At 39.2% G+C, this 26,990-nt stretch overlaps 1 protein-coding gene across 4 annotated transcripts in view; it reads right to left on the bottom strand.

Moving 5' to 3' along the window:
* The window catches only part of COL4A6 (collagen type IV alpha 6 chain), a 295,848-nt gene extending 269,186 nt beyond the window's left edge, over positions 1 to 26,662 (bottom strand). For all 4 annotated transcript variants that reach the window (XM_045472451.1, XM_045472448.1, XM_045472450.1 and 1 more), the window contains exons 1-2: positions 26,390 to 26,662; positions 26,144 to 26,195 (exon numbers count right to left, since the gene is read on the bottom strand). In XM_045472451.1, the coding sequence (XP_045328407.1) occupies positions 26,144 to 26,195; positions 26,390 to 26,400 (63 nt within the window). In that variant the 5' untranslated portion in view covers positions 26,401 to 26,662. The remainder of the gene's footprint in view (positions 1 to 26,143; positions 26,196 to 26,389) is intronic.
* Positions 26,663 to 26,990: the final 328 nt, after the last annotated feature.

Raw genomic sequence — 26,990 nt, forward strand, 5'->3', positions numbered from 1 at the left:
TGTTTCCATGGCAACTTGTTTGCTAAAACTCTCAAATTTTCCTATGTTCTTCCCTTAGAGTGGTATTTCTCATTCTTCAGAATGCCCAGGAACTCTAGAATGGATTCATGGGTCTATTTGAGAAACACATAATAAAGTTAAATCTTATTTGATTAAAAAAAACCTTCTAATAATGCATTGCCATTTTATTTTATTTTTTTTTTCAACGTTTATTCATTTTTGGGACAGAGAGAGACAGAGCATGAACGGGGGAGGGGCAGAGAGAGAGGGAGACACAGAATCGGAAACAGGCTCCAGGCTCTGAGCCATCAGCCCAGAGCCCGACACGGGGCTCGAACTCATGGACCGCGAGATCGTGACCTGGCTGAAGTTGGACGCTCAACCGACTGCGCCACCCAGGCGCCCCTAATGCATTGCCATTTTAAAAGGCAAGTGCTGGTAAATGAATTCAGCACGAGTACCAGAGTGAACATGCAGAAGGATTACTACCATTTTGATATTAGAAGAATGTTTCTTAAATGTAAGAATTTCTAGATCCCCAAGAATACATTTGCTGACACCCAAAGGTTAATAGACCACAATATGCAAAGCAACAGTACTTTTTTAGCTTTCAAGTAATTTGATATAATGGATAGATCCTAATAGAAAGATGCTGGGCCTAAGAATCTCTTTCTTTGGTAAGTTCAAGTATAGTTAACATACAGTGTTATATTAGTTTCAGGTATACAATATAATGATTCAACAATTCTATACATTACTCAGTGCTCATCAAGATAAGTGTACACTTCATCCCCTTTATACATTTCATCCACCTGCCAATCTACTCTCTGGCAACCACCAGCTTGTTCTCTGTCTAGAGAGTCTAGTTATTTTTTTTTATCTCTTTTTTAATTTGTTAATTTTTATTCTTTCTTAAATTCCACATATGAGTTAAATCATAAGATGTTTGTCTTTCTCTGACTGACTTATTTCACTCAGCATTATACCCTCTAGATCTATTCATGCTGTTGCAAAGGGCAAGATTTCATCCTTTTTTTGTGGCTAAATAATATTCCATAGTATGTATATATGTGTACACACACACACACACACACACCACATCTTCTTTACTCATTCATTCAACATAGTACTGGAAGTCTTAACTACAACAATCAAAAAAGAAAAAGAAGTAGAAGGCATCTAAGTTGGTAAGGAAGAAGTCAAACTTTCACTATTTGCAGATGACATGATACTATATATAGAAAACAGTAAAGACCAAAAAGCTACTAGAACTAATAAATGAATTCAGTAAAGTTGCAGGACATAAAATTAACACAAAGAAATTTGTTGCATTGCTATACGCTAATAATGAAGTTGTGGAAAGAGAAATCTAAAAGTTTCTTAGGAAACTGGTTGATAATATCTGTGGTTGAGGTATTCTGGTGACATAAATATTTTGGATATCAAAATAATTTCCTTTATGTAAATACCTTTTATACTTACAGTTGCCATAAAAAGTGAAAAGGCATTTAAAAACAGTTCATAGCCATGATATGCAAATGGTTATGGTACTCCTCATAATGGTCTCATAGTATATTCGCATGGGTTGATAACTGTTGAAGGTGGGTGATAAGAACACGGAGTCATATTATATATACTGTTTTCTCTGCTGTGTTCATGTATGAAATTTCCCACGAGGAAAATGAACCTGTTAGCTAAATGACTACAACTAAACACTGTAAAGAAATATTATGGAAGATAGTCTATAATCACGATATCCCATAAATGAAATTGGCTTTAACTTTGCACTACTGGCCACTGTCCTCCAATATCTAGCCTTATGCTTCTATATGTGACAATCATCTCGGGTTTTAGTGTCAGAAGAGTAATCAAGAACACCTGATGCCAGAAGACAAAGTGTTGGAACTATTCAGAACATCATTCTAATGGGTTCTGTGTGGCATTCTTTAAAAAGGTTCTTTCTTTGTAACCTACAATGTATACTATTGAATCTTTATAAAGACTCAATGGTGTATTAAGTAATGGGGCCTATACTAAGCCCAGGTAGAGGTTTGTGGTACCTGTGTATACTCCAGGCTACCCATGTAATATTTGGTTGATATCTTCACGAGATCTCTGTGCATGTGTATTAAGATTTGTCTTTATATTAGAGATGTCTCCTTTATTATCTATGATTTTTAGGGACAGTCCCATTGGCTAGGACCTTTTCTTAAGCCATTAGCAATAGCAAATTTCATTAAGACATGAAGCATCACTGAAGAGCTTTAGAGCAAACTATGTATGAGAAGAGACCACAGCAGTTCACACAAAAATGAATTCCAAATTGAGACAGGCTGATACAGCATATGCAGTAATGCTCTCACCAGGTTTTTGATGCAATTTGTAGTTTTAATCCTTGAACATTGTCTCCCATTCTGAATACTTGTAAGAAACCAACTTGCAATAACACAACATATACAATGGCTTATTCTACATTGAGATGCAGCAGGGGTGGTGAAAGTCCTTATGTTTGAATCTTGCAGATAGTGGGGATCATGTCATTGATTTATTCAGGGCCAGTTATTTGTTTGCTTCAAGAAAGAATACACATTCATTGGCATAGGAATCCCAGGAATCTGATTTTATGACATGGAATTCATCAAAATACTCAAAAGGAGACATTTAAATGGAAAATTCCTTTTGTTCAAGATTAAAGGCCAGATTCTGTTGTTACCAGTCATCTTTGGGAGTAAATTACACAGCAGCCAGTTATACAACTTTCTTTATAATAGGACCTGGTGTAATAAAAAAAAAAACAGACTCTGAGTCAGAAAATGTGAGTTCTAGTTCAGGCTCCTCTAATACCAACTAACTACATACCCTTGGGCAAGTCATTTAACCTCATCTTTATGGTCAGAGGAGCACAAAATTATAGCTGTTCTTTGACTATAAAAGAAAACAGCAGGAGGTGAAGAAGAGTCCAAAAGAGCACTTTATTGAAACAACCATTCTAGGTCAACAACTTTGTATATCACTGCAGCATAAACTACAGGAACACCAAAAAGGCTGAAGGAATTCAAATCAAGGTTGGGGGGAGAAACACCTTGCATTAAACAACACAGCCTACAGTATGGACAATAATTATCAAGTAGCTTGATTTCTACAGAAGCAAGAAAACAAGAATGAGTGAAGTTGAAAGAAAGCAACTTAGCAAGATGATCCCAGGAAAAAAGGACAGGGCTCGAGAGACCAGTGATGTCTTTCGACAGGGCACATTAAATAATGGGGTGACTGAGTATTTCCAGCTCTCCACCTTCAGGGCACATGGTAGGATTGCACTTTCTGGCCTCCAATTGATCCCTTATCAAAGCTGACCAATGATATATGAAAACAGTGACATGTGTCAGATATAGAAATAAGATTTAATTGGTACTGGAGAGTGAGACCTTCAGGGCTCTCTTTCCCTCTGCCGCAACCATCAGCAGTGTTCCAGATGGTGGCTGCTCCATCTAGGTCCCAGGTTGAGGACCGCATAATGTCCCCCATGTGACCCATGATGGACATGCAGTGTAAACAAAAACTAACCCTTTGCCATTTTAAGCCACTGAGATGTTGGGAGTCATTTGCTATAGCAACATAGCCCATCCTATCCTGACTGAAGGGATGGCAGTCATGAAGTCAAACTCTACCTAACAGAGGGAAAAAAATAGCTTGGCTGCTTTTCTTTCAGCAGATGAGCCTCAGTTAAGGGAACTTGGTGCTTCTTGGAGGCTTGTGTCCTCAAATATTGCAAGGTTCTATTATGGATATGAACAGAACCATGTCACTGTTACTGGCAGCTAATGGTGGCCGTGAAAAATAAAGAGGACAACTCAGGACATGGCAGGCTCAAGGGACTGGCAACTTAATATAAATCCTTTCTCTCATTCTGTTCCAAGTAAATAGTGACTGAAAGTCATATGGCTCTTCAATGGCCTGTCCAGAATAACTGGCTCTAGGCCAGTTTGAAGCCAGCAGGTGTCCTTCATAATAGAGTTGGCACCTTCATTTGTCAGTGTATTCAGTAGCAGAGTGGGCAAAAAGCTGAACAAACAAGGAAGAAAGAACTACCTTTTCACCATTTGAGGCCCTTAAAGGTGACCAGGCTGAGAAGAACATTATGAACTTTGGAGGATGAAATTAAAAATATATCCTATGTAATGTAAGGCTAACTAGTCCCCATCTAAATTATTTTCTCCTGGAGACTCTAAGGCTCACTGATCCTGCCCTAACCAGGACTATTAATAGGTACAGGGGCTATGACGAGGCTAGTGAACAGCACTGCAGGAAGCCAAGGTGGTAATTACAGGCTGTTTACTTGAAATGACCTCTGTCCATTACTGACACCTTACATGGGGGTGCTGGGAGATGATGAGCTGTGCCACAATGATATGAGAATTAATTGCCAATAATAGCTATCATTTGTTGAAGCACATACAACAACCAGCTACTTCCTGCATATTATAGTCAATACTCCCAGCCACATGAGGTAGGTATTACAATTTTTAAATGTAATTTTTGAATGAGACTTTGAATGTTATTTTTCAAAGGAGACAGAAGAATGTCAAGGAAGATGCAGAAGGAGAGAGCCTAGAAGGATATGTGAACCAAGAGTAAGAGGCTACTGGTAGTTCAATGAAGAGAAGCAATTCAATTTTGGTGATTAAGAAGTAACTCTTAAGAAGTTAATTTCAGTGAGTTGGTTGGGAAGAAAGCCAGAAGACAAAGGGCTAAACAATAAATGAGTGGCAGAACAGGATGTACACTAACTGTAGACCATTCTTTCATGAAATATGGTGCTTTGCATACAGTTTACCTTTATCCCTGTAGATCTCATCAAAGCTATGGACTTTTTCGCCCCAGAAAAATGTACATACATATCTAATTTACATACAACTTTGGGGCACTCATAGACCCACCTGAAACCCACAGAGAAATTCCAGGTTACGAATGAATGATATATAATAAGATGATGGACACGGACCTGTGGGAATGATACACAGGTGGTTTCAATTGCACTGGTAATATTTTATTTCTTAAGCTGAGTGATGCTCATATATTCATTATATTATGTTCATTACATGATTATGAATGTTCATTATATTATTTTATGTAATATTTTATATAAAGCATTTTTTGTTTTGTTATTAACTTTTTAAATAGAAAAATGTTATATAGGAGAATATTTTTTTAATGTTTATTCATTTTTGAGAGAGAGAGATAGAGCATGTGCAGGGGAGGGGAACAGAGCAGGGGACAAAGGATCCAAAGCAGGCTCTGCGCTGACGGCAAGGAGCCCTATACAGGACTCAAACTCAAGAACCGTTGAGATCATGACCTGAGCCGAAGTCGGATGTTTAACTGATTGAGCCACCCAGGTGCCCCAAGAATATCTTTGTTGGAAGGAAATGTACACTGAAGTATTAAGGAATTATGTGACATTACATTGGCACATTACCCTCAAAATGTTAAAGAACAATTTTTTTGTACCATTCATGAAACTTTTCTGTAATGCTGAGATTGTTTCAAAAATGTTTTTTAAAACAGTAATGGACACTTAACAGTAAAAAGAAAAAAAAACCTGACAAACAAAAAAACCTTAATTAAAGACATACTCTCACAGGTGTACAGGAAGGCATAACCAAACTTACAGAGAAATGGACATGTAGAAATGCATTGAGTGATCCTTCAAAATAGACAAAGGAACTGCTGTCAATTTAGCTCTAAAGAACAATGTTTTATGGCAGAACTCTCTTTTCCCCACTGGCTAATACTCTGACTGGGAGGGGATAAACTGGGAGTCATTGGACAAAGAAGCAGCAATCTCTGTCAGCACCTTTTGCTCTCATGGCCATTAGGGAGAGAGAGTGTGAGCTTCAAGCTTCTCTCATGGCTTCAAGACAGGAGAGCTCAGGCTGAACGCTCCAAACAGGTACTGGGCATCAAACCAGAAAAAGCTATGGGTTTCTTCCAACTTGACCACTGTGCCTTCAATTCTTCTGGCAGTCCAGTAGGGAGAGATTGGGGAAGTTGGGGGAGAAATAGGAAATTTTAATCGACTAGGTGTCTAGGTGATGTTACAACTTCTTGAGCAGGGGAAGGATAAAAGAGGTGATTTAGGAGCATCATATATAGAGGAAAAAACTAAAGGCAAAAACTGGTTAAAGCTAGTATTTGTCTTTATAATGAAAATGTAAATAAAAAAGAAGACTCTTGGTATGTGCATTTACATTTGACACATAGGATATAGGGAGATATTTGTATAGGCAACTGTCTTGGCCCAAGAAGAATGGGCAAAAGATCCACTGATCGCAGCATTCAATACAGTGCGTTGTAGCCAAATTCTTCTCTTTGCCTGGCTTTTAGGCCTCCATGGCCTGACTCTGCTCCAATTATCTGTAGTCATTTCCCTCTACTGCTGTGTTTTAGCCAGGTAGCTCTTCTCACTGTCCCCTACTTAACCATATTCATTCCTGCTAGGGCTACAGTGTATGAGTGTTCATAGGGTCCACTGCCAAAGTAAACTTGACTGAGGGTGCAAGTGGGAACTGAAATCCAGACTGCTCACTGCTCAGCAAGGAGTGAGACATGGCAGGGAGCTATGATTGCCTGGAAGAAAGGACCTCTTCCTAGTTTCCTCAAAGATGTTGCACCCCGATACCTCCTCCATATTTTTGCTCATGCTCTGATCAGTTTGTCTCTCTGATGACTTAACAGTGCTACATTTTTAAATCAAAGATGAGGGGCACCTAGGTGGCTTAGTCACTTAACGGTCCGACTTTGGCTCAGGTCATGATCTATCAGCTCGTGGATTCAAGCCCCGCATCAGGCTCTGTGCTGACAGCTCAGGGCCTGGAGGCTGCTTCAGATTCTGTGTCTCCCTCTCTCTGTGCCCCTCCCCTGCTCACACTCTGTCTCTCTCCCTCTCAAAGTAAATAAACATTAAAAAAAATTTTAAATCAAAGATGGATCATCTTTCTGGACAAATACATTTATAACGGCTTAGAGACGGAAAATGGAAATCAAGGATGTCCTGGAATATGTAGAACATAGAGTATTCACATTTACTACTCATTTTTTACTAGTCCCTTCAGTCCTGGCACAAATCCTACTTCTGTGAAGCCTTCCCCAACTACAACCCATACCAACCTTTCTTCTCTCACCTTCTATAGCACCTCATTCTGTCCTATGAAGTTTAATTCCCAATTATTATATAATTCGGCGTTTTAAAATTGTGCAGGTATCGCAACAGTTCCGCAACATCTAATTTTAATTTCATTTAAATATATATATTTTTAAGCTATTTTAAAACTGCAATAAAACACAGCATGAAGCATCTAAATGGGTTACATACCAAGCATTAACTCATCAGAAACCACTGATTGTGTTAATGTGTGTTGCCAAGTTAACATGGTAATGATGCGTATTTATGTGTATGCCTGAGAGAGAGAGAGAAGAGAGAGAAGGTAGTGTCTGTATACCTAGAAATATAGATTCTCTTGCCACATCTGTTTAACTAAAGTGTATCCTGATAATGGCAAGACAAGGTGTTAAATGAAAGAGCCCTCACCCTATGATGTCTACTATTTATTTGGGTACATCAGAATTTTCTTCATATTCTATAACCAAAATAAAACAGAGGCTGGACACCAAGACTGCTAATAGCTCTCAATTTCAGATTTTTATGTTTTTTTCTCAATGTCTTCCTTCTTACTGACTTTACAAATAAATAAATGTTAAAAACATTTACTTACTGGCAAAACAGCTATATAGGTTTTTTTTTTCCTCATCAAAGCTTTTATTTTTTTTTATTTTTTTCAATATATGAAATTTATTGTCAAATTGGTTTCCATACAACACCCAGTGCTCATCCGAAAGGTGCCCTCCTCAATACCCATCACCCACCCTCCCCTCCATCCCACCCCCCATCAACCCTCAGTTTGTTCTCAGTTTTTAACAGTCTCTTATGCTTTGGCTCTCTCCCACTCTAACCTCTTTTTTTTTTTTTCTTCCCCTCCCCCATGGGTTTCTGTTAAGTTTTTCAGGATCCACATAAGAGTGAAACCATATGGTCTCTGTCTTTCTCTGTATGGCTTATTTCACTTAGCATCACACTCTCCAGTTCCATCCACGTTGCTACAAAAGGCCATATTTCATTCTTTCTCATTGCCACGTAGTATTCCATTGTGTATATAAACCACAATTTCTTTATCCATTCATCAGTTGATGGACATTTAGGCTCTTTCCATAATTTGGCTATTGTTGAGAGTGCTGCTATAAACATTGGGGTACAAGTGCCCCTATGCATCAGCACTCCTGTATCCCTTGGGTAAATTCCTAGCAGTGCTATTGCTGGGTCATAGGGTAGGTCTATTTTTAATTTTCTGAGGAACCTCCACACTGCTTTCCACAGTGGCTGCACCAATTTGCATTCCCACCAAGAGTGCAAGAGGGTTCCCGTTTCTCCACATCCTCGCCAGCATCTATAGTCTCCTGATTTGTTCATTTTGGCCACTCTGACTGGCGTGAGGTGATATCTGAGTGTGGTTTTGATTTGTATTTCCCTGATAAGGAGCGACGTTGAGCATCTTTTCATGTGCCTGTTGGCCATCCAGATGTCTTCTTTAGAGAAGTGTCTATTCATGTTTTCTGCCCATTTCTTCACTGGGTTATTTGTTTTTTGGGTGTGGAGTTTGGTGAGCTCTTTATAGATTTTGGATACTAGCCCTTTGCCCGATATGTCATTTGCAAATATCTTTTCCCATTCCGTTGGGTGCCTTTTAGTTTTGTTGGTTGTTTCCTTTGCTGTGCAGAAGCTTTTTATCTTCATAAGGTCCCAGTAATTCATTTTTGCTTTTAATTCCCTTGCCTTTGGGGATGTGTCGAGTAAGAGATTGCTACGGCTGAGGTCAGAGAGGTCTTTTCCTGCTTTCTCCTCTAGGGTTTTGATGGTTTCCTGTCTCACATTCAGGTCCTTTATCCATTTTGAGTTTATTTTTGTGAATGGTGTGAGAAAGTGGTCTAGTTTCAACCTTCTGCATGTTGCTGTCCAGTTCTCCCAGCACCATTTGTTAAAGAGACTGTCTTTTTTCCATTGGATGTTCTTTCCTGCTTTGTCAAAGATGAGTTGGCCATATGTTTGTGGGTCTAGTTCTGGGGTTTCTATTCTATTCCATTGGTCTATGTGTCTGTTTTTGTGCCAATACCATGCTGTCTTGATGATTACAGCTTTGTCGTAGAGGCTAAAGTCTGGGATTGTGATGCCTCCTGCTTTGGTCTTCTTCAAAATTACTTTGGCTATTCAGGGCCTTTTGTGGTTCCATATGAATTTTAGGATTGCTTGTTCTAGTTTCAAGAAGAATGCTGGTGCAATTTTGATTGGGATTGCATTGAATGTGTAGATAGCTTTGGGTAGTATTGACATTTTGACAATATTTATTCTTCCAATACATGAGCAGGGAATGTCTTTCCATTTCTTTATATCTTCTTCAATTACCTTCATAAGCTTTCTATAGTTTTCAGCATACAGATCTTTTACATCTTTGGTTAGATTTATTCCTAGGTATTTTATGCTTCTTGGTGCAATTGTGAATGGGATCAGTTTCTTTATTTGTCTTTCTGTTGCTTCATTGTTAGTGTATAAGAATGCAACTGATTTCTGTACATTGATTTTGTATCCTGCAACTTTGCTGAATTCATGTATCAGTTCTAGCAGACTTTTGGTGGAGTCTATAGGATTTTCCATGTATACTATCATGTCATCTGCAAAAAGCGAAAGCTTGACTTCATCTTTGCCAATTTGGATGCTTTGATGTCCTTTTCTTGTCTGATTGCTGATGCTAGAACTTCCAACACTATGTTAAACCACAGCGGTGACAGTGGGCATCCTGTCGTGTTCCTGATCTCAGGGAAAAAGCTCTCAGTTTTTCCCTGTTGAGGATGATGTTAGCTGTGGGCTTTTCATAAATGGCTTTTATGATCTAAGTATGTTCCTTCTATCCCGACTTTCTCAAGGGTTTTTATTAAGAAAGGGTGCTGAATTTTGTGAAAGGACTTTTCTGCATCGATTGACAGGATCATATGGTTCTTCTCTTTTCTTTTATTAATGTGATGTATCACGTTGATGGATTTGCGAATGTTGAACCAGCCCTGCATCCCAGGAATGAATCCCACTTGATCATGGTGAATAATTCTTTTTATATGCTGTTGAATTCGATTTGCTAGTATCTTATTGAGAATTTTTACATCCATATTCATCAGGGATATTGGCCTGTAGTTCTCTTTTTTTACTGGGTCTCTGTCTGGTTTAGGAATCAAAGTCATACTGGCTTCATAGAATGAGTCTGGAAGTTTTCCTTCCCTTTCTATTTCTTGGAATAGCTTGAGAAGGATAGGTATTATCTCTGCTTTAAACATCTGGTAGAACTCCCCTGGGAAGCCATCTGGTCCTGGACTCTTATTTGTTGGGAGATTTTTGATAACCAATTCAATTTCTTCGCTGGTTATGGGTCTGTTCAAGCTTTCTCTTTCCTCCTGATTGAGTTTTGGAAGAGTGTGGGTGTTTAGGAATTTGTCCATTTCTTCCAGGTTGTCCAATTTGTTGGCATATAATTTTTCATAGTATTCCCTGATAATTGTTTGTATCTCTGAGGGATTGGTTGTAATAATTCCATTTTCATTCATGATTTTATCTATTTGGGTCATCTCCCTTTTCTTTTTGAGAAGCCTGCCTAGAGGTTTGTCAATTTTGTTTATTTTTTCAAAAAACCAACTCTTGGTTTCGTTGATCTGCTCTACAGTTTTTTTAGACTCTATATTGTTTATTTCTGCTCTGATCTTTATTATTTCTCTTCTTCTGCTGGGTTTAGGCTGCCTTTGCTATTCTGCTTCTATTTCCTTTAGGTGTGCTGTTAGATTTTGTATTTGGGATTTTTCTTGTTTTTTGAGATAGGCCTGGATGGCAATGTATTTTCCTCTCAGGACTGCTTCGCTGCGTCCCAAAGCATTTGGATTGTTGTATTTTCATTTTCGTTTGTTTCCAAAAATTTTTTAATTTCTTCTCTAATTGCCTGGTTGACCCACTCATTCTTTAGTAGGGTGTTCTTTAACCTCCATGCTTGTGGAGGTTTTCCAGACTTTTTCCTGTGGTTGATTTCAAGCTTCATAGCATTGTGGTCTGAAAGTATCCATGGTATAATTTCAATTCTTGTAAACTTATGAAGGGCTGTTTTGTGACCCACTATATGATCTATCTTGGAGAATGTTCCATGTGCACTCGAGAAGAAAGTATATTCTGTTGCTTTGGGATGCAGAGTTCTAATATATCAAGTCCATCTGATCCAATGTATCATTCAAGACCCTTGTTTCTTTATTGACCGTGTGTCTAGATGATCTATCCATTTCTGTAAGTGGAGTGTTAAAGTCCCCTGCAATTACCACATTCTTATCAATAAGGTTGCTTATGTTTATGAGTAATTATTTTATATATTTGGGGGCTCCGGTATTCGGCGCATAGACATTTATAATTGTTAGCTCTTCCTGACGGATAGACCCTGTAATTATTATATAATGCCCTTCTTCATCTCTTGTTACAGCCTGTAATTTAAAATCTAGTTTGTCTGATATTGGTATGGCTACTCCAGCTTTCTTTTGGCTTCCAGTAGCATGATAAATAGTTCTCTATCCCCTCACTCTCAATCTAAAGGTGTCCTCAGGTCTAAAATGAGTCTCTTGTAGACAGCAAATAGATGGGTCTTGTTTTTTTATCCATTCTGATACCCTATGTCTTTTGGTTGGCGCATTTAATCCATTTACATTCAGTGTTATTATAGAAAGATACGGGTTTAGAGTCATTGTGATGTCTGTATGTTTTATGCTTGTTGCGATGTCTCTGGTACTTTGTCTCACAGGATCCCCCTTAGGATCTCTTGTAGGGCTGGTTTAGTGGTGACAAATTCCTTCAGTTTTTGTTTGTTTGGGAAGACCTTTATCTCTCCTTCTATTCTAAATGACAGACTTGCTGGATAAAGGATTCTCGGCTGCATATTTTTTCTGTTTAGCACACTGAAGATATCGTGCCAATCCTTTCTGGCCTGCCAAGTTTCAAAAGAGAGAACAGTCACGAGTCTTATAGGTCTCCCTTTATATGTGAGGGCACGTTTATCCCTTGCTGTTTTCAGAATTTTCTCTTTATCCTTGTATTTTGCCAGTTTCACTATGATATGTCGTGCAGAAGATCGATTCAAGTTACGTCTGAAGGGAGTTCTCTGTGCCTCTTGGATTTCAATGCCTTTTTCCTTCCCCAGATCAGGGAAGCTGTCAGCTATGATCTTCAAGTACCCCTTCAGCACCTTTCCCTCTCTCTTCCTCCTCTGGGATACCAATTATGCGTATATTATTTCTTTTTAGTGTATCACTTAGTTCTCTAATTTTCCCCTCATACTCCTGGATTTTTTTATCTCTCTTTCTCTCAGCTTCCTCTTTTTCCATAACTTTATCTTCTAGTTCACCTATTCTCTCCTCTGCCTCTTCAATCCGAGCCGTTGTCGTTTCCATTTTGTTTTGCATTTTGTTTAAAGCGTTTTTCAGCTCGTCCTGACTGTTCCTTAGTCCCTTGATCTCTGTAGCAAGAGATTCTCTGCTGTCCTCTATACTGTTTTCAAGCCCAGCGATTAATTTTATGACTATTATTCTAAATTCATTTTCTGTTATATTATTTAAATCCTTTTTGATCAGTTCATTAGCTGTTGTTATTTCCTGGAGATTCTTCTGAGGGGAATTCTTCCATTTGGTCATTTTGGATAGTCCCTGGAGTGGTGAGGACCTGCAGGGCACTTCCCCTGTGCTGTGGTGTATAACTGGAGTGAATGGGCGGGGCTGCAGTCAGACCTGATGTCTGCCCCCAGCCCACCTCTGGGGCCACAGTCAGACTGGTGTGTGCTTTCTCTTCCCCTCTCCTAGGGGCGGGATTCACTGTGGGGTGGCATGGCCTGTCTGGGCTACTTGCACACTGCCAGGCTTGTGGTGCTGGGGATCTGGCGTATTAGCTGGGGTGGGTAGGCAAGGTGCAAGGGGGCAGGAGGTGCAGGCTTAACTAGCTTCTCCTTAGGTGATCCACTTCAGGAGGGGCCCTGTGGCAGCGGGAGGGAGTCAGATCCGCTGCCGGAGGTTTGGCTCCGCAGAAGCACAGAGTTGGGTGTTTGTGGGGAGCAAGCAAGTTCCCTGGCAGGAACTGGTTCCCTTTGGGATTTTGGCTGGGGGATGGGCAAGGGAGATGGCGCTGGCGAGCGCCTTTGTTCCCCACCAAACTGAGCTCTGTCGTCCGGGGGCTCAGCAGCTCTCCCTCCCTTTGTCCTCCAGCCTTCCCGCTTTCTGAGCAGAGCTGTTAACTTATGACCTCCCAGACGCTAAGTCGCGCTTGCTGTCGGAACACAGTCCGTCAGGCCCCTCCGCTTTTGCAGGCCAGACTCCTGGGCTCTGCTTGGCCGGCGAGCCGCCCCTCCGCCCCGGCTCCCTCCCGCCAGTCCGTGGAGCGCGCACCGCCTCGCCGCCCTTCCTACCCTCTTCCGTGGGCTTCTCGTCTGTGCTTGGCTCCGGAGACTCCGTTCTGCTAGTCTTCTGGTGGTTTTCTGGGTTAGTTAGGCAGGTGTAGGTGGAATCTAAGTGATCAGCAGGACGCGCCGTGAGCCCAGCGTCCTCCTACGCTGCCATCTTCCAACCCTCCTATTGGTTTTTTTTTTTTCAAAAATTTTTAAATATTTGTTTTTGAGAGAGAGACACACACAGACACAGCATGAGCGGGGGAAGAGCAGAAAGAGAAGGAGACAGAATCCGAAGCAGGCTCCAGGCTCTGAGTTGTCAGCTCAGAGACGGACGCGGGTCTCGAACTCATGAACCGTGAGATCATGACCTGAGCCGAAGTCAGACGCTTAACTGACTGAGCCACCCAGGTGCCCCACAAAACAGCTATTTTGGTTTGGATTTTATATTGGGCATCATATGAAAAAATTTGGATATTATATTGGGGGTCATATGAAAAAAGTTTGGGGAGAAAAGGGTCTACTGTAAATTTTGAAAAATGCTCTAGTTATTCTTTTTCTTCATCATTATCAACATCAACATGAACGTTATTATCTTTGAGCATGCTCTGGATATCTAGTTGCAGGCTAGGTGCTGGTAAGTTTTTATGCAACTTAATCTTATCTCCAAGGCAAGGTGACATAAATCTTGTAAGTCTAAAATTAATCCTCATCTTTAAGGGATCTGCGACACTTACAAACAATTTAGAGATTCTAGGCATTTTCAATTGTCTCTGCCAACCCTCTTCCCTCTGGGTAAGAAAAAAAATGGTCATTCAAAGCTTCAGAGAGCAAGGAGAAATACCAGTTAACTTTTATTCCCTTCTCAACACAGAATCTGTCTCCCAAAGGACCAGTTCAGCCTCTTGGCCAGCAGTCACAGAAAGCCTGGTCTCTCTGAGGTAAATGCTGTAGAGCTTTAAGGCCAGGGAAATTTCCACTGAAGAGCACCAACTGCCCCCCCCCCCCCAGTACAAGTAAACCAAATTGAAAGATAATGGCAAACTAGCCCTATTGTTGTTAGACAAAGGGGAACTAGGACTTCAAAGATGCCTGAGGAGCTCCCTTCAGATGTTATCTTTACTTGGGACCTTGGTCTCCACAGTGGGTCACAAAGGTAGGGCCACAGAGGTAGAGGACTTTGGAGAAACTGGAACCAGTGTAATAATTCTACCTCCTCTTCTCCCCTAGGAAGCTTGAGAAAGGAATTCAACAAATAATTAAGCAATTTTCTCTAAAATGTCCCATCAAATGTGTTCACTACTCATTCCTAGCACACAGGAAGTCACAGTGAGTGATCAGAGAAGAATAACAATAGTAATAATTTTACAGCTGCTAATATATTTAGTGAATGGTCCTCAGGCCATAGTTTGTTCTGGAGTCTATATTTGAGCCCAGGAACATCTGGCTCCAGATTTGGAGTTCTCTATTTTTTGACCACACTATAATCCATAAAGGAAAAAAAAAATTAGGAAGTAGACCTCCAGACTTAGGCATGGAACACAAAAAGAGCTTGAGAAAAGACACATACGGCTTCCCTAAATTTTATAAACCTGGAATGGGCAGATTTGTGCCACAGATTTGAGCCCACCATGCATGAAGTGTTTGTCAGTGCTGAACACAGAGTAGGTGGCCAGCAATAACTATGATGCCTATCATCCTCCATCTAGGGAAATACACCTTACCACAGGTATTAGGTAAATGCTCTGTGGAGTCAGAGAGCCAACAAGAGTGCAGGGAATGTCTAGCTCTTTCCTATTCCTCCAGCTTCCTCTTACACCATCCTTGCCGACCTCCCTCCACTTCTCCGACCCCCACACTCCAGCCACCCTGGCTTAGTACTTGCCACGGCCCTTCAAATGACAGGGATGACTACAGTGTTTGGCACATAGTAGGCACTAAATAAATACCATTTTGAAGGAAGGAAAGAAGGAAAAACAGAAGGAGAGACAGAAGGATAGAAAGGAGTCGTTTCAGAAAAATATTCACTGAAGTGGGCCTTAAGGGAAGAATAATATGTCCATCTGCAGAGACAGGAGGAAAGCAGGGGATGAGAAAAGAAGGGTGTTTCAAACAGAAGGAAAAGCAGGAGGAGTGACTATGCATGGCATGTTGAGCCAACATCAAAAGTATAACTGTGATCTAAACATCAGTTCTAGAACAATAACAGCAGATGGAATCAAATGGGTAGGCAGGGCCAGATGATGATGGGTATAAGGAGCTTTCACAAACGTTGGAGTGGTACGATCATATTCGTGTTTTAGAATAAGGCCTTTGCTTGCAGATAGGATGGATATCAGGAAAGAAGGTAGGAGGCAGCGGAAGACTGAAACCAGAACAGTCAGGTCTGTTGTAGGAGTCCAGATAAGAGACGATAAAATGCCTGAATTAGAGAGACAGCACCGTATAGTGGGTTTTAACCCAAATGCTGCCATTCGCTGGATGTGTGATCTTGGATAAATCAGTTAATCCCTCTGGGCTGAAAATATTTGCCCTGTATATTTCACAGGGTCACTGTGAGCAGCTAATAAAATAATATTGAGAAAATACTTTGTAAAGTTAAATCACTAGAAATTATATGTCACTTTTAATGTGGTAGAAGAGGGAAAAAGAGATAAGGGGGACAACTGAGAAACAGAGCCAATCTTCCAGACATACAGTCTGTGGATGAGAGAGTCTACTTTGACATCTCCCTTTTTCTCACCTTGTCATGTATCAGTTGTCAAAATTGGGGAATCCTTTTTTAGTTTTCCCTCAAGAATAAAAGAAATCAAGAATGCCTACAGTGGGGACAGAAGGGGAATTCAGCACATATGTTGTGAATGGTAATCTCACATATGTTATTTCTTCTAATCACACAGCACTCTCGAGAGGAAGATGTCATTATGCAACTTTTACTGATGACAAAACTGAGTCTCAGAAAGGTAAGTTGAGTTGCCCTAAGTCCCACAGCTAGGAACTGTTAGAGGGCAGAGGCAGAATTCAAACACAAGTCTGATTCCAGAGTGTTTTCTCTTCAATGTTACACTATTGAAAAAGATTGCTATTTTGCCATCAAAGCAATTGTTATTAGAGTTAACACTAGTAACTGTTAAGGTAGACAAGGAAAAGGCAGTTGTTGCAGGCCATTAGGAATAAATCTGCTTACTCGTTTGAAAGTCACTTGTTGATCACCCACTATATGGTTGGCGGTATTCTGGACATTGTATATACAAGGCTGAACAGGGCAACACAGACAAGTAAGCACAGGACTTTCACGACTACATGGCAGGGGCTACAAGGAGGCCCAAAGAACCTTGGAATCTGGGGGGAAGGAAGAACACTTTCTTTCTGAAGAGGTGTGGGATGGTTTCATAGAAAAAAATAACATTTTATCTGAGTATTAAAGATTGAGTAGGAGTTCCCTAGGTAGAGGAGAAAGTGTAAATAATGGAGCAAGACATTCCAAGTAAGGAGGACAACATATGTAAAAGCAAAGAGATAGGAAAGAACATAAGGTAGTTTGGAAATAGAGAGTTCAGTCTGAATGAAGTGTAATGTACACTATGAGCTAGAGAAGGAGGGTTGGCAAGAAAAAAACCACACAGACATGAGGCTAGAATGGTAGTTGGGGCCAGATAATGAAGGCCCTTAAATGTGCTAATCTAGGGAGTATGTATTTTAATACTGCAAGAAACGAGAAACCAACAAAGGTTTGAAATGAGGAGATAACGTAATTGTATTTGCTGCTAGTAAAATAACTCTGGTGGCAGTGCAGAGATTAGAATGAAGTCAGGAGGTAGAAAAACTACTTAAGAGGCTATTGATACATGATGATGAGATTTGTAACCAATAGAATATGAATGGAATAGCTAGATTCTACAGATTTTTGGTAAAACTAATGGAGCTTGGTGAGAAGGATGGAGATAATGGGAGTTAGTGGCTGATTCTATAGTTTCTTGCTTGAAACTGGGTAAATAGTGATATTTCACAAAGATAGAAAAGAGAGAGAACAGCAGGTTGGAGTGTCATGGAAAGGATTGGAAAACAGTTCCATTTTTTGATACATTGTGCTGGGGCAATAGAAAATAATAATAGCTGGCATTGGTTGAGTGCTCTAGGCACTGTTTTAAGTGTTTTGTATGTATCAACGAATTGATATCCAAGTACAAGGGCTTACTAGGTAATTGGAAATATAGGTTTGGAACTCAAAAGACATGTCTAAGTTGGAAGTATAAATTGATAGTCATCAATGTATAGGAGTCATAGTTAAAACTGTTGACGCAAGAAGAAGGCAAAGGATAAAATGCTGAGGAAAAAAAGCACCATTTTAGGACCAGAGAGTAATGAAGATTATAAGCTCTATGACAGCAAAGATCAGATCAGACTTGTTCATCACTGTGTCATCCAAGCCTGACATACTACTTAGAATATAGTGCTTGCTCAGTAAAAAATGTTGAATGAATCAAATAAAAATATCTGAGAAGTACAAGGATAAATAATGAGACATAGTGTCTTGAAAGTTAAAAAAGTAAAGGTAGTTTCAGAATGATTGGAAAATGCCCAACACTACAGTAGAGAGATCAGACTTGTGGCTGCCAGAGGCAGAGGATGGGGGGAAGGAGAATTGGAAGAAGGTGTTCAAAAGGTATAAACTTCCAGTTTTAAGGTAAATAAGTACTAGGGATGTAATGTACACACGATGACTACAGCTAACATTGCTGTATGGTATATAGGAAAGATGTTAAGAGAGTAATTCCTGAGAGTTTTCATCACAAGGAGAAAAACTTTTTCCCCTTTTTTCTTTTTATTGTATCTATATGGGAAGATGTATGCTTGCTAAACCTATTGTGATAATCTTTTCACAATACATATAAATCAAACCATCATGCTGTATGACTTAAATTTATACAGTGATGTATGTCAGTTATTTCTCAATAAAACTGGAGGAAAACCCAATAGATAAGTCAGATAGAATGGGGACTGAAAAGAATCCACTGGGCTCGGTAGTTAGGCAGCTATTAGTAACTTGAAAGACAGCAATTTTGGTGGAATAGCCTCAGTCTAGACTGTAATAGGCTTAGAGGTAAATGGTTGTGGAAGAACAGTAGATAATAACCAGAAGTTTGGTGGTAATATGACTGAGAAGGTTAGAGTGATGGAGAAAAATAAAGCTATGTTTTTAATTATTTTTTTATAATGGAGGAGACATTATAGTAGAACAGAAAAGAAATCCTAGGAGAGGGAATAATTAAAGATGGTAAGAGAGTGGATAATTGCTCTTAGCTAATTTTCCCATCACTGTTTTCCTTTGAGCATGTTTATCAGGTCTTTTATGTACATTTAATCAGAGTTTAAAACAAGTTAGAGCCCTATGATCTACCTCACTGGGACATATAGTCAGCTTAAAAGGACTTGATAGTTTATTTTTTTTTTTAAATTTTTTTTAAAGTTTATTTATTTTTTAGACAGAGAGAGACAGAGCATGAACGGGGGAGGGTCAGAGAGAGAGGGAGACACAGAATCTGAAGCAGGCTCCAGGCTCTGAGCTGTCAGCACAGAGCCCGACGCGGGGCTCGAACTTACGGACCGTGAGATCATGACCTGAGCCGAAGTCGGATGCTTAACCGACTGAGCCACCCAGGCGCCCCAAAAGGACTTGATAGTTTAATATAACATGGCACTTTCCTAATAAGTTCTTTCTATATGTGTATGTTCTGTCATCCATACAGAATAGGACAAGTCTATACTCCAAGCATGGTAGTGAAATTACGGAACTATTCACATAATTGGGGCAAGTAAAAACTAATACATATTGACAATTGATATTGATCTATTTGTTTCATTCTTTAAAAATTTTTATTCAATTTATGAAACTAAAAAAAAAAAAAACAGTTCACCCATTTCTCCCATCCCCTACTCCCTGCCTCTTGCAATCACCAATCTGTTCTCTATATCTATGAGCTTGGTTTTTCTTTTTTTAGATTTCACATATAAGATTGATTATATGATATTTGTCTCTCTCTGTGTGACTTATTTCACTTAGCATAATGTCCTTGAGGTCCATCCATGTTTTGGCAAATGGCAAAATTTCATTCTTTTTTGGGTTAATAATATTCCACTGTGTGTGGGTGTGTAGCAAATTCTTTATCCATTCATCTATCAATGAATAATTAAGTTGTTTGCATGTCTTGGCTATTGTAAATAATGCTGCAATGAATATGGGGGTGTGTATATCTCTTCAAATTGTTTTTTTTTGTTTGTTTGTTTTCTTTGAATAAATACCCAGAAGTAGAATTGTTGGATCACATGGTAGCTCTATTTTTAATTTTTTGAGGAACTTCCATACTGTTTTCCATAGTGGTCCCACCAATTTACATTCCTACTAACAGTGCATAAGGTTTTCTTTTCTCCACACCTTCACCAACACCTGTTATCACTGTCTTTTTGATGCTAGCTATTCCAGCATGTGTGAAGTGATATCTCACTGTGGTTTTGATATGAATTTCTCTGAAGATTAATGATATTGAACACATTTTAATGTACTTGTTGGCTATCTGTATGCCTTTTTTGGAAAAATGTCTATTTAGATCCTCTGCTCATTTTTTTTTTAATTTTTTTTTTCAACGTTTATTTATTTTTGGGACAGAGAGAGACAGAGCATGAACGGGGGAGGGGCAGAGAGAGAGGGAGACACAGAATCGGAAACAGGCTCCAGGCTCTGAGCCATCAGCCCAGAGCCCGACGCGGGGCTCGAACTCACGGACCGCGAGATCGTGACCTGGCTGAAGTCGGACGCTTGACCGACTGCGCCACCCAGGTGCCCCTCCTCTGCTCATTTTTAATAGGTCTGCTTTTTTTCTTGCTATTGAGTTGTATGAATTCTTTGTATATTTTAGATATTAGCCTGTTACAAGATATATGATTTGTAATTATTTTCTCCCTTCCAGTAGATTGCCTCTTCATTTTGTTGATGGCTTCTTTTTCTATGCAGAAGCTTTTTTGTTTGATGTAGTGCCACTTATTCATTTTTGGTATCCAATTCAATCATCTCTAAGACCTATGTAAAAGAGCTTATTGCCTATGTTTTCTTCTAGGAGTTTAATGGTTTGGGGTCCTATATTTAAGTGTTTAATGCATGTTGAATTAATTTTTGTTTATGGTCTAAGATAGTGATCCAGTTTCATTGTTTTGCATGTGGCTGTCCAATTTTTCCAACACTATTTATTGAAGAGACTGTCCTTTCCCCATTGTATATTCTTGGCTCCTTTGTCACAAATTAATTGACCATATATACATGAGTTTATTTCTGGGCTTTCTGTTTTCTTCCATTGTTCTATGTGTTTTTATGCCAATACCATACTGTTTTAATTACTATAGCTCTGTAATATCGTTTGAAATCAGGGAGTGTGATGCCTCCAGCTTTCTTCTTCTTTCTCAAGATTGCTTTGACTATTTGAGATCTTTCATGGTTCCATACAAATTTTAGAATTGTTTGCTCTATTTCTGTGAAAGATACCACAAGAATTTTGATAGGGATTGCACTGAATCTGTGTGTGTTGCTTGAGTAGTACGCACATTTAAACAATATTAATTTTTGTCTATCCATGAACACAGAATATGTTTTCATTTATTTGTGTCTCCTTCAATTTCTTTCATTAATGTCTTACACTTTTCACTGTACAGGTGTTTCCCCTTCTTGGTAAACTCATTCGCTGCTTTTATTATTTTTGATACACTTGTACATGGCATTCATTGTTTTCTTATTTTCTCTTTCTGATAGTTCTTTAATAGTGTACAGAAATACAACAGATTTTTTAGTGTATTAATTTTTTATCCTGCAATTTTACTGAATTTATTAGTTCTAACATTTTTTTGATGGAATCTTTAGGGGTTTCTATAACAATATCATGTCATCTACAAAAAGTGACAATTTCTTCCTCTCCAGTTTGGATGCCTTTATTTCTTTTTTGCTTAATTGCTCTGGCTAGGACTTACAATATGATGTTGAATTATTTCATCCTTATATTAAGGAAGTAACTAGGGAAACAGCATATTTTGCTCCTGTGATCTGGCTGGATTATAAGATTCTAGTATATAAGGGCATATTTACTGGGGACTCCATGATATGCCTAAAATCTAACAGATTATTTGTATTCGTAGTCAATACAAATGCCCTCATGCCTGAACAAGCCTTAGAAAGTGACAATTTGTTTATTCTAAAATCCAATTGCATAACCAGGGTTTCTTTTTGTAATGCCCTAGATTATTTTGGCAGTCTAGTGAAGCCTATGGACTCCTTTTCAGAATAATATTTTTAAATGTATTTGGGGTGCCTGGGTGGCTCAGTCGGTTAGGCGTCCGACTTCAGCTCAGGTCATGATCTCACTCACGGTTTGTGGGTTCAAGTCCTGCATGGGGCTCTGTGCTGGCAGCTCAGTGCCTGGAGCCTGCTTCAGATTCTGTGTCTCCCTCTCTCCCTGTCCCTCCTCAACTCATGCTCTGTCTCTCTCGCTCTCAAAAATGAATAAGCATTAAAAAAATTTAAATATATTCAATAAAGCACATGGGATTACAGTGGAAACTAATTATATTGAAATACAATCATCAATAAATATAATAAAACAAATTTGTGATATGTAATTATATATCTGTTTCTTTAGTAACACATTAAATACTAATATCTAATTCCCCTCCTCTCCTGTCTTGAAATGTTTGTTTTTGATCTGTCAATAATGTAGCCACATTATCAGTTATGTGTTATCCATTCATGTAGTCATTTGAAGATTCCCTTGATGATGTACTCATACATATGTATCAGTATCCCCAGTCATCCCAAGAGATATATTCTAGGTGTACACACACATATACATGTTATATATTGCAATTATTCATAACTATCTGATATAGGTTATTTGCTAGCAAGTATAGCAAAAGACTACTTTAAATTTTCATGCTGAGAAAATGAAAAGACCAACCATCATCCACAGATTGGGAGAAAATATTTGCAAATTATATGTATGGCAAAGGACATGTATCCAGAATATACAAAGAACTCTTACGACTTAATAATAAGAAAACAACCCAATTTTAAAATGGAAAAATATTTAAATAAACATAAATATAAATTTTTCATATGACCCAGCAAATCTATTCCTACATATCTACTCAAGAAGAGTAAATTGTATGTCCACACAAAGATTTGCATGTTAATATTCATAACAGCATTATTCATAATAGTCAAAAACTGGAAAGAGCCCAATGTCTATTAATAGGTGAATGTATAAGCAAAATGGGGTATATCCATAATGGAATACCAATATTAAATGCCAGTATCAATAGAGTAAAACACTGATACACGCTACAACATGGATGAGCTTCAAAAACACTATGCTAAGTAAAAGATGCCAAACAAAAGATTACATATTATATGATTCTGTTATATGAAAAGACCTAGAAAAGAAAAATATATAGAGATAAAAAAGTAGATTCATGCTTGCTTGGGGTTAGGGGTGGGAATGGGGATATGACTGGATATGAAGGATCTTACAAAGTGATGAAAATGTTCTAAAACTGGATATGGTGATAGTTGCACAACTTGGCAAATTTACTAAAAATCATTGAATTGTATACATAAAATGGGTGAATTTATGGTTACAACTTTAAGGAAAGAAGTTTGTATTTCAATCACACCTTGATTTGAATGTGGCTAAAGGCATTTTGCCTATGCTCTTTGCAGAAGGGAATAGCCAGACGTATATTTTCTCCCCTTTGCATCTTCTCCACCCAAATGATTCTCATTAGGCTTTGACTTCAAATATACTTGCTTGTATTAGAGCTAGCCATGAAAGCAGATTTAGGGTAAAGTGGGATGAAAAAATAAGGACCCTGACTACTTTGGGCGCATATTTTAACTGCTGGTCATGTTGGCCTATTATGGCGAGACGTGAATCTTTGTAGTCTTTTCTTTAAAACGATGCAGGTACATGCAGATAATAATTTATCATTAGGTATCTTATCTTTTAAGGAATGTAATGACCACCATTGTCTGAGAAAGTGAAATCCTAGAAAGTTAGAGACTATGTTTAAATAAATCTTTGTGTGCTGTGCCTCAGGAACTTAATAACCAAAACTGATTATGGATATTCTGAAATCCTAGGCTCTATCTCATTCAGATAAATTGTGCCAATATTTCACCTCAATGAAGATCATCATTCTTTTAAAAGAAGTTTACAGAAACTCATTCTTTAATCCTAGGTTTTAACATTTAGCTTTCCATCCCTTTAAATAGCACTGCTTTATAAACAAAGAGAACTCAAAAGCACCTAAAAGACCCTATCTCAAATGCTCACCAATATTATGTTATTGGCAACTTAACTCTCACAGTGAACAAATTTTCTTATACAACTTAGTTCCTTGTCAGCCTAGTTGTAAGTTATTTTTCATTAATGTTAGTCAAACAAGGTACAGAGAATGCAAAGATCTAAGACCACTTGAAAGGTGAAACATCACAAACCCAGAGGATAAACTGGACTTGAAAGGAGGAGATGAGACCATCCAATATAGATGAGAATCCGGTACAGAGTAAAAACAAATAAGAAACTTGTCTTCAGAAAAGTCACCTTTTGAGAACTTATCTTGCGACTCTCCTCTTCTTCTTTGCCATTTTCCACAAAATGAAAACAAAATAGCTTTACACTGCCAAAGGTATTATGCAGGAGTAAATAGCAGTGAAGGAAGCAGCTCTGGACATAAGCAAGGTTAAAAAAAATATTGTCAGTGTATCTCAAGGTTTATTTTAGTCTTACCAGGGTCACTCACACTGACAGCAGGTGACACTGTAAAACAGTGACACAGAATCTAAAATCCACACACCAAAGCAGTGCTTGATTTTGGAGACATGCTTAAATACTTCTAAGAATTAAGGCATAATCCTTCAGTGACTTTTAAGGAGATCAAGTGATGAGATGCAGTGTTTGGGAAGTCTCCAGCTATCTAGAATGATTTGTTAATGCCTTTTCTCCCAAAGTACACTGAATACAATCAGCTAGAGTCTGAAAATAAAGGTTTTGCTGGAGGGTATGCTGCCCAAGCATAACATTTTTACAAGTGGCAAGATTCCCAAATTGTTAACTAATCAAAATGTGGCATTTTCAATAAATGTAGTATTGAGTCTCAAGGTAACACATAAGTAAACTTGTGTACTGGAGGAATCAGATGGAGAAGTAGGCAGAACCCTAGATCAATACTTCTGTTTACAAAGTTTAGAATTTACTTACATAGGAGCTGATGTTCTGAGTTGGGGGCGGGGGGGGGGTCACAAGATGTTAAAAGTCAAGTATTTTGGCATCATTCTCTTTTCATAAGAGAAATCATTTCACTTCACTCTAATATTTTCTTAAAGATATATGCCAGGACAAAGTAATCCTTTTTCCTCCCATAAACTATTAGCCGATTTTATTGGGTTGCATTAAGTATGGCTTTATAAATAGTATTTAAAAACATTTGAAGTATTAAAAATACAGCCAATCATTTTAAATTGTCAAAACCTACAAAGTAAATATTTGGAATATATATTAATCTGTCGTCTACATAGTGCATAACTTTGGCTATTAACAGTTTATTAAGTAGAGCAGTGATATAGTAGTCAATAGTTGGAACAACTTCATATTTGAACTTAACAGCTAACTTTATTTCTGCCAGCATAAACAGCTACTGAGGCTGGAAAACAGCAGCATCTCTGATTATTTGGGTCATTCCACCTTTGGTAAATTATCCTAGTAATTACATTTGAGGTCTCTCCACTTTCTGGGATCCATTAAACTTTTCTTGACCAGATGTCTACAGAAATTCCTCTGCCTGCAGTTCCTAGCTGATTTGATGGATGATATCTAAACAGCCTATAAAATGTTAACTTTTAGATTTTTTTTTCTATTCTAAACACTAACTTTTAACTTTTTGATGACACAGAAAACCAGTGGAAGGAAACATCAGACAGAAATTGAACACCATTAGTGGTGCATTAGGTTCATTAGTGGTGCATTAGTTCAGTTCAGGTAGTTAAAGAATCCAGATGTTGTCATCTGGTACTGTCAAAGGACTCACAAGCAAATACTTAAGCTTAACTTCCATAATTTTCAGGACACTTTCAATTCCCACTCCTTGTGCTCTCCTCCCACTCTCAAACCTGTGTGCCAATTCATGTTCTTGTAGAGCAGGGAAAATTACATTTCTTCCTCCTTGGAGATAGATGCAGAGAAAGGCATCAGATGTCACTCCTCTTAAGTCGTCTGGGAACAGGCTGGGAAATGTGTGCCTCTTGTGTCTTCTACTTTTATTTTCTCAACCCGCTACGAAGTTTTGGGACAGAAAGATGCCTGAGTCCCAAAGGCATACGTGTGACACTGCGCTATTCCTCTCTAAGAACCCCATTAACTCCCACTAGAAACGAGAGTGATGTGAACTCTGCTTCGCAGTGCAACCTTCTGTAACCCCCTAACACAAACACAAGTGGAATGGAGAGGGGGTCAAGGGAGGAAGAGGGAAAGGGGTCAGGAGAAGAGACTCACCGCTCCGGCCAGTTCCTCGGTCAGGCACAACGTAACCAGGAGCAGCCACAACCTGAAACAGGAGGAACGGTGAGTAACATGGGCTCTCTAGGCTCCGGGGTCCTATGTCTGTCCATAGCCCCCGACCCTTTCTTGCTGCCTGCCCCCACTTTCTCTGCAATGACATAAGTACAATTACAGTCCCGGCCCGGCAAAGTAGCTCAAAGTGGAAAAGAGGGAGGGGAGCTCGGGGCAGCAACAGCTCACCCAGGGTGCATGCTTGCGGCTCCTCCGGAGCTGGGTCCCGGGAGACTGCTAAGCGGCTCCACAGCCCAGGCTCATCAGGGCTCCGCTGATGCTCGGCGGCTGCTTCCTTATTCGGGAGGACGGGCTTGGGGGGAGAACTGACTCACTTCGGAAGAAACTAAATTCAGCTTCTAGATAAGAAGTGCCCCAAAGGGAAACAGTCAGCGGTGCCCGCTACAACTTGCCGCACTCAAAAGATAGTTCCATACACCAGGAGAGGAAGGAATGGAGGGGAAAGGGGCGGGGCTGTCTGTTGTCAATCATCCCCCCCTACCTTGGGCAGCCGGGCGTCTTTCTCACTTTCAGGCACCTCTGCACATAACATTCCCACGCATCTGCATAGTTTTCATGCACAGGCCCATAGAGACCTATAAGACTAAGATCTAAGCAGCTATGCAGCATACATTTCCATAAACCACTGTTAACAATTACACATAAATAGATTTAGGGCACAGGACTGACTTCTACAAATGGGCCCTAAACTGCACTTGCACACTTGGCCCAAATGCATACAACACTCATTCTAATTGATTGTATATACTAAGCTCTAATTGATTGTATA

Source organism: Leopardus geoffroyi, chromosome X (assembly GCF_018350155.1).
Source record: "Leopardus geoffroyi isolate Oge1 chromosome X, O.geoffroyi_Oge1_pat1.0, whole genome shotgun sequence".
Taxonomy (NCBI): Eukaryota; Metazoa; Chordata; class Mammalia; order Carnivora; family Felidae; genus Leopardus; species Leopardus geoffroyi.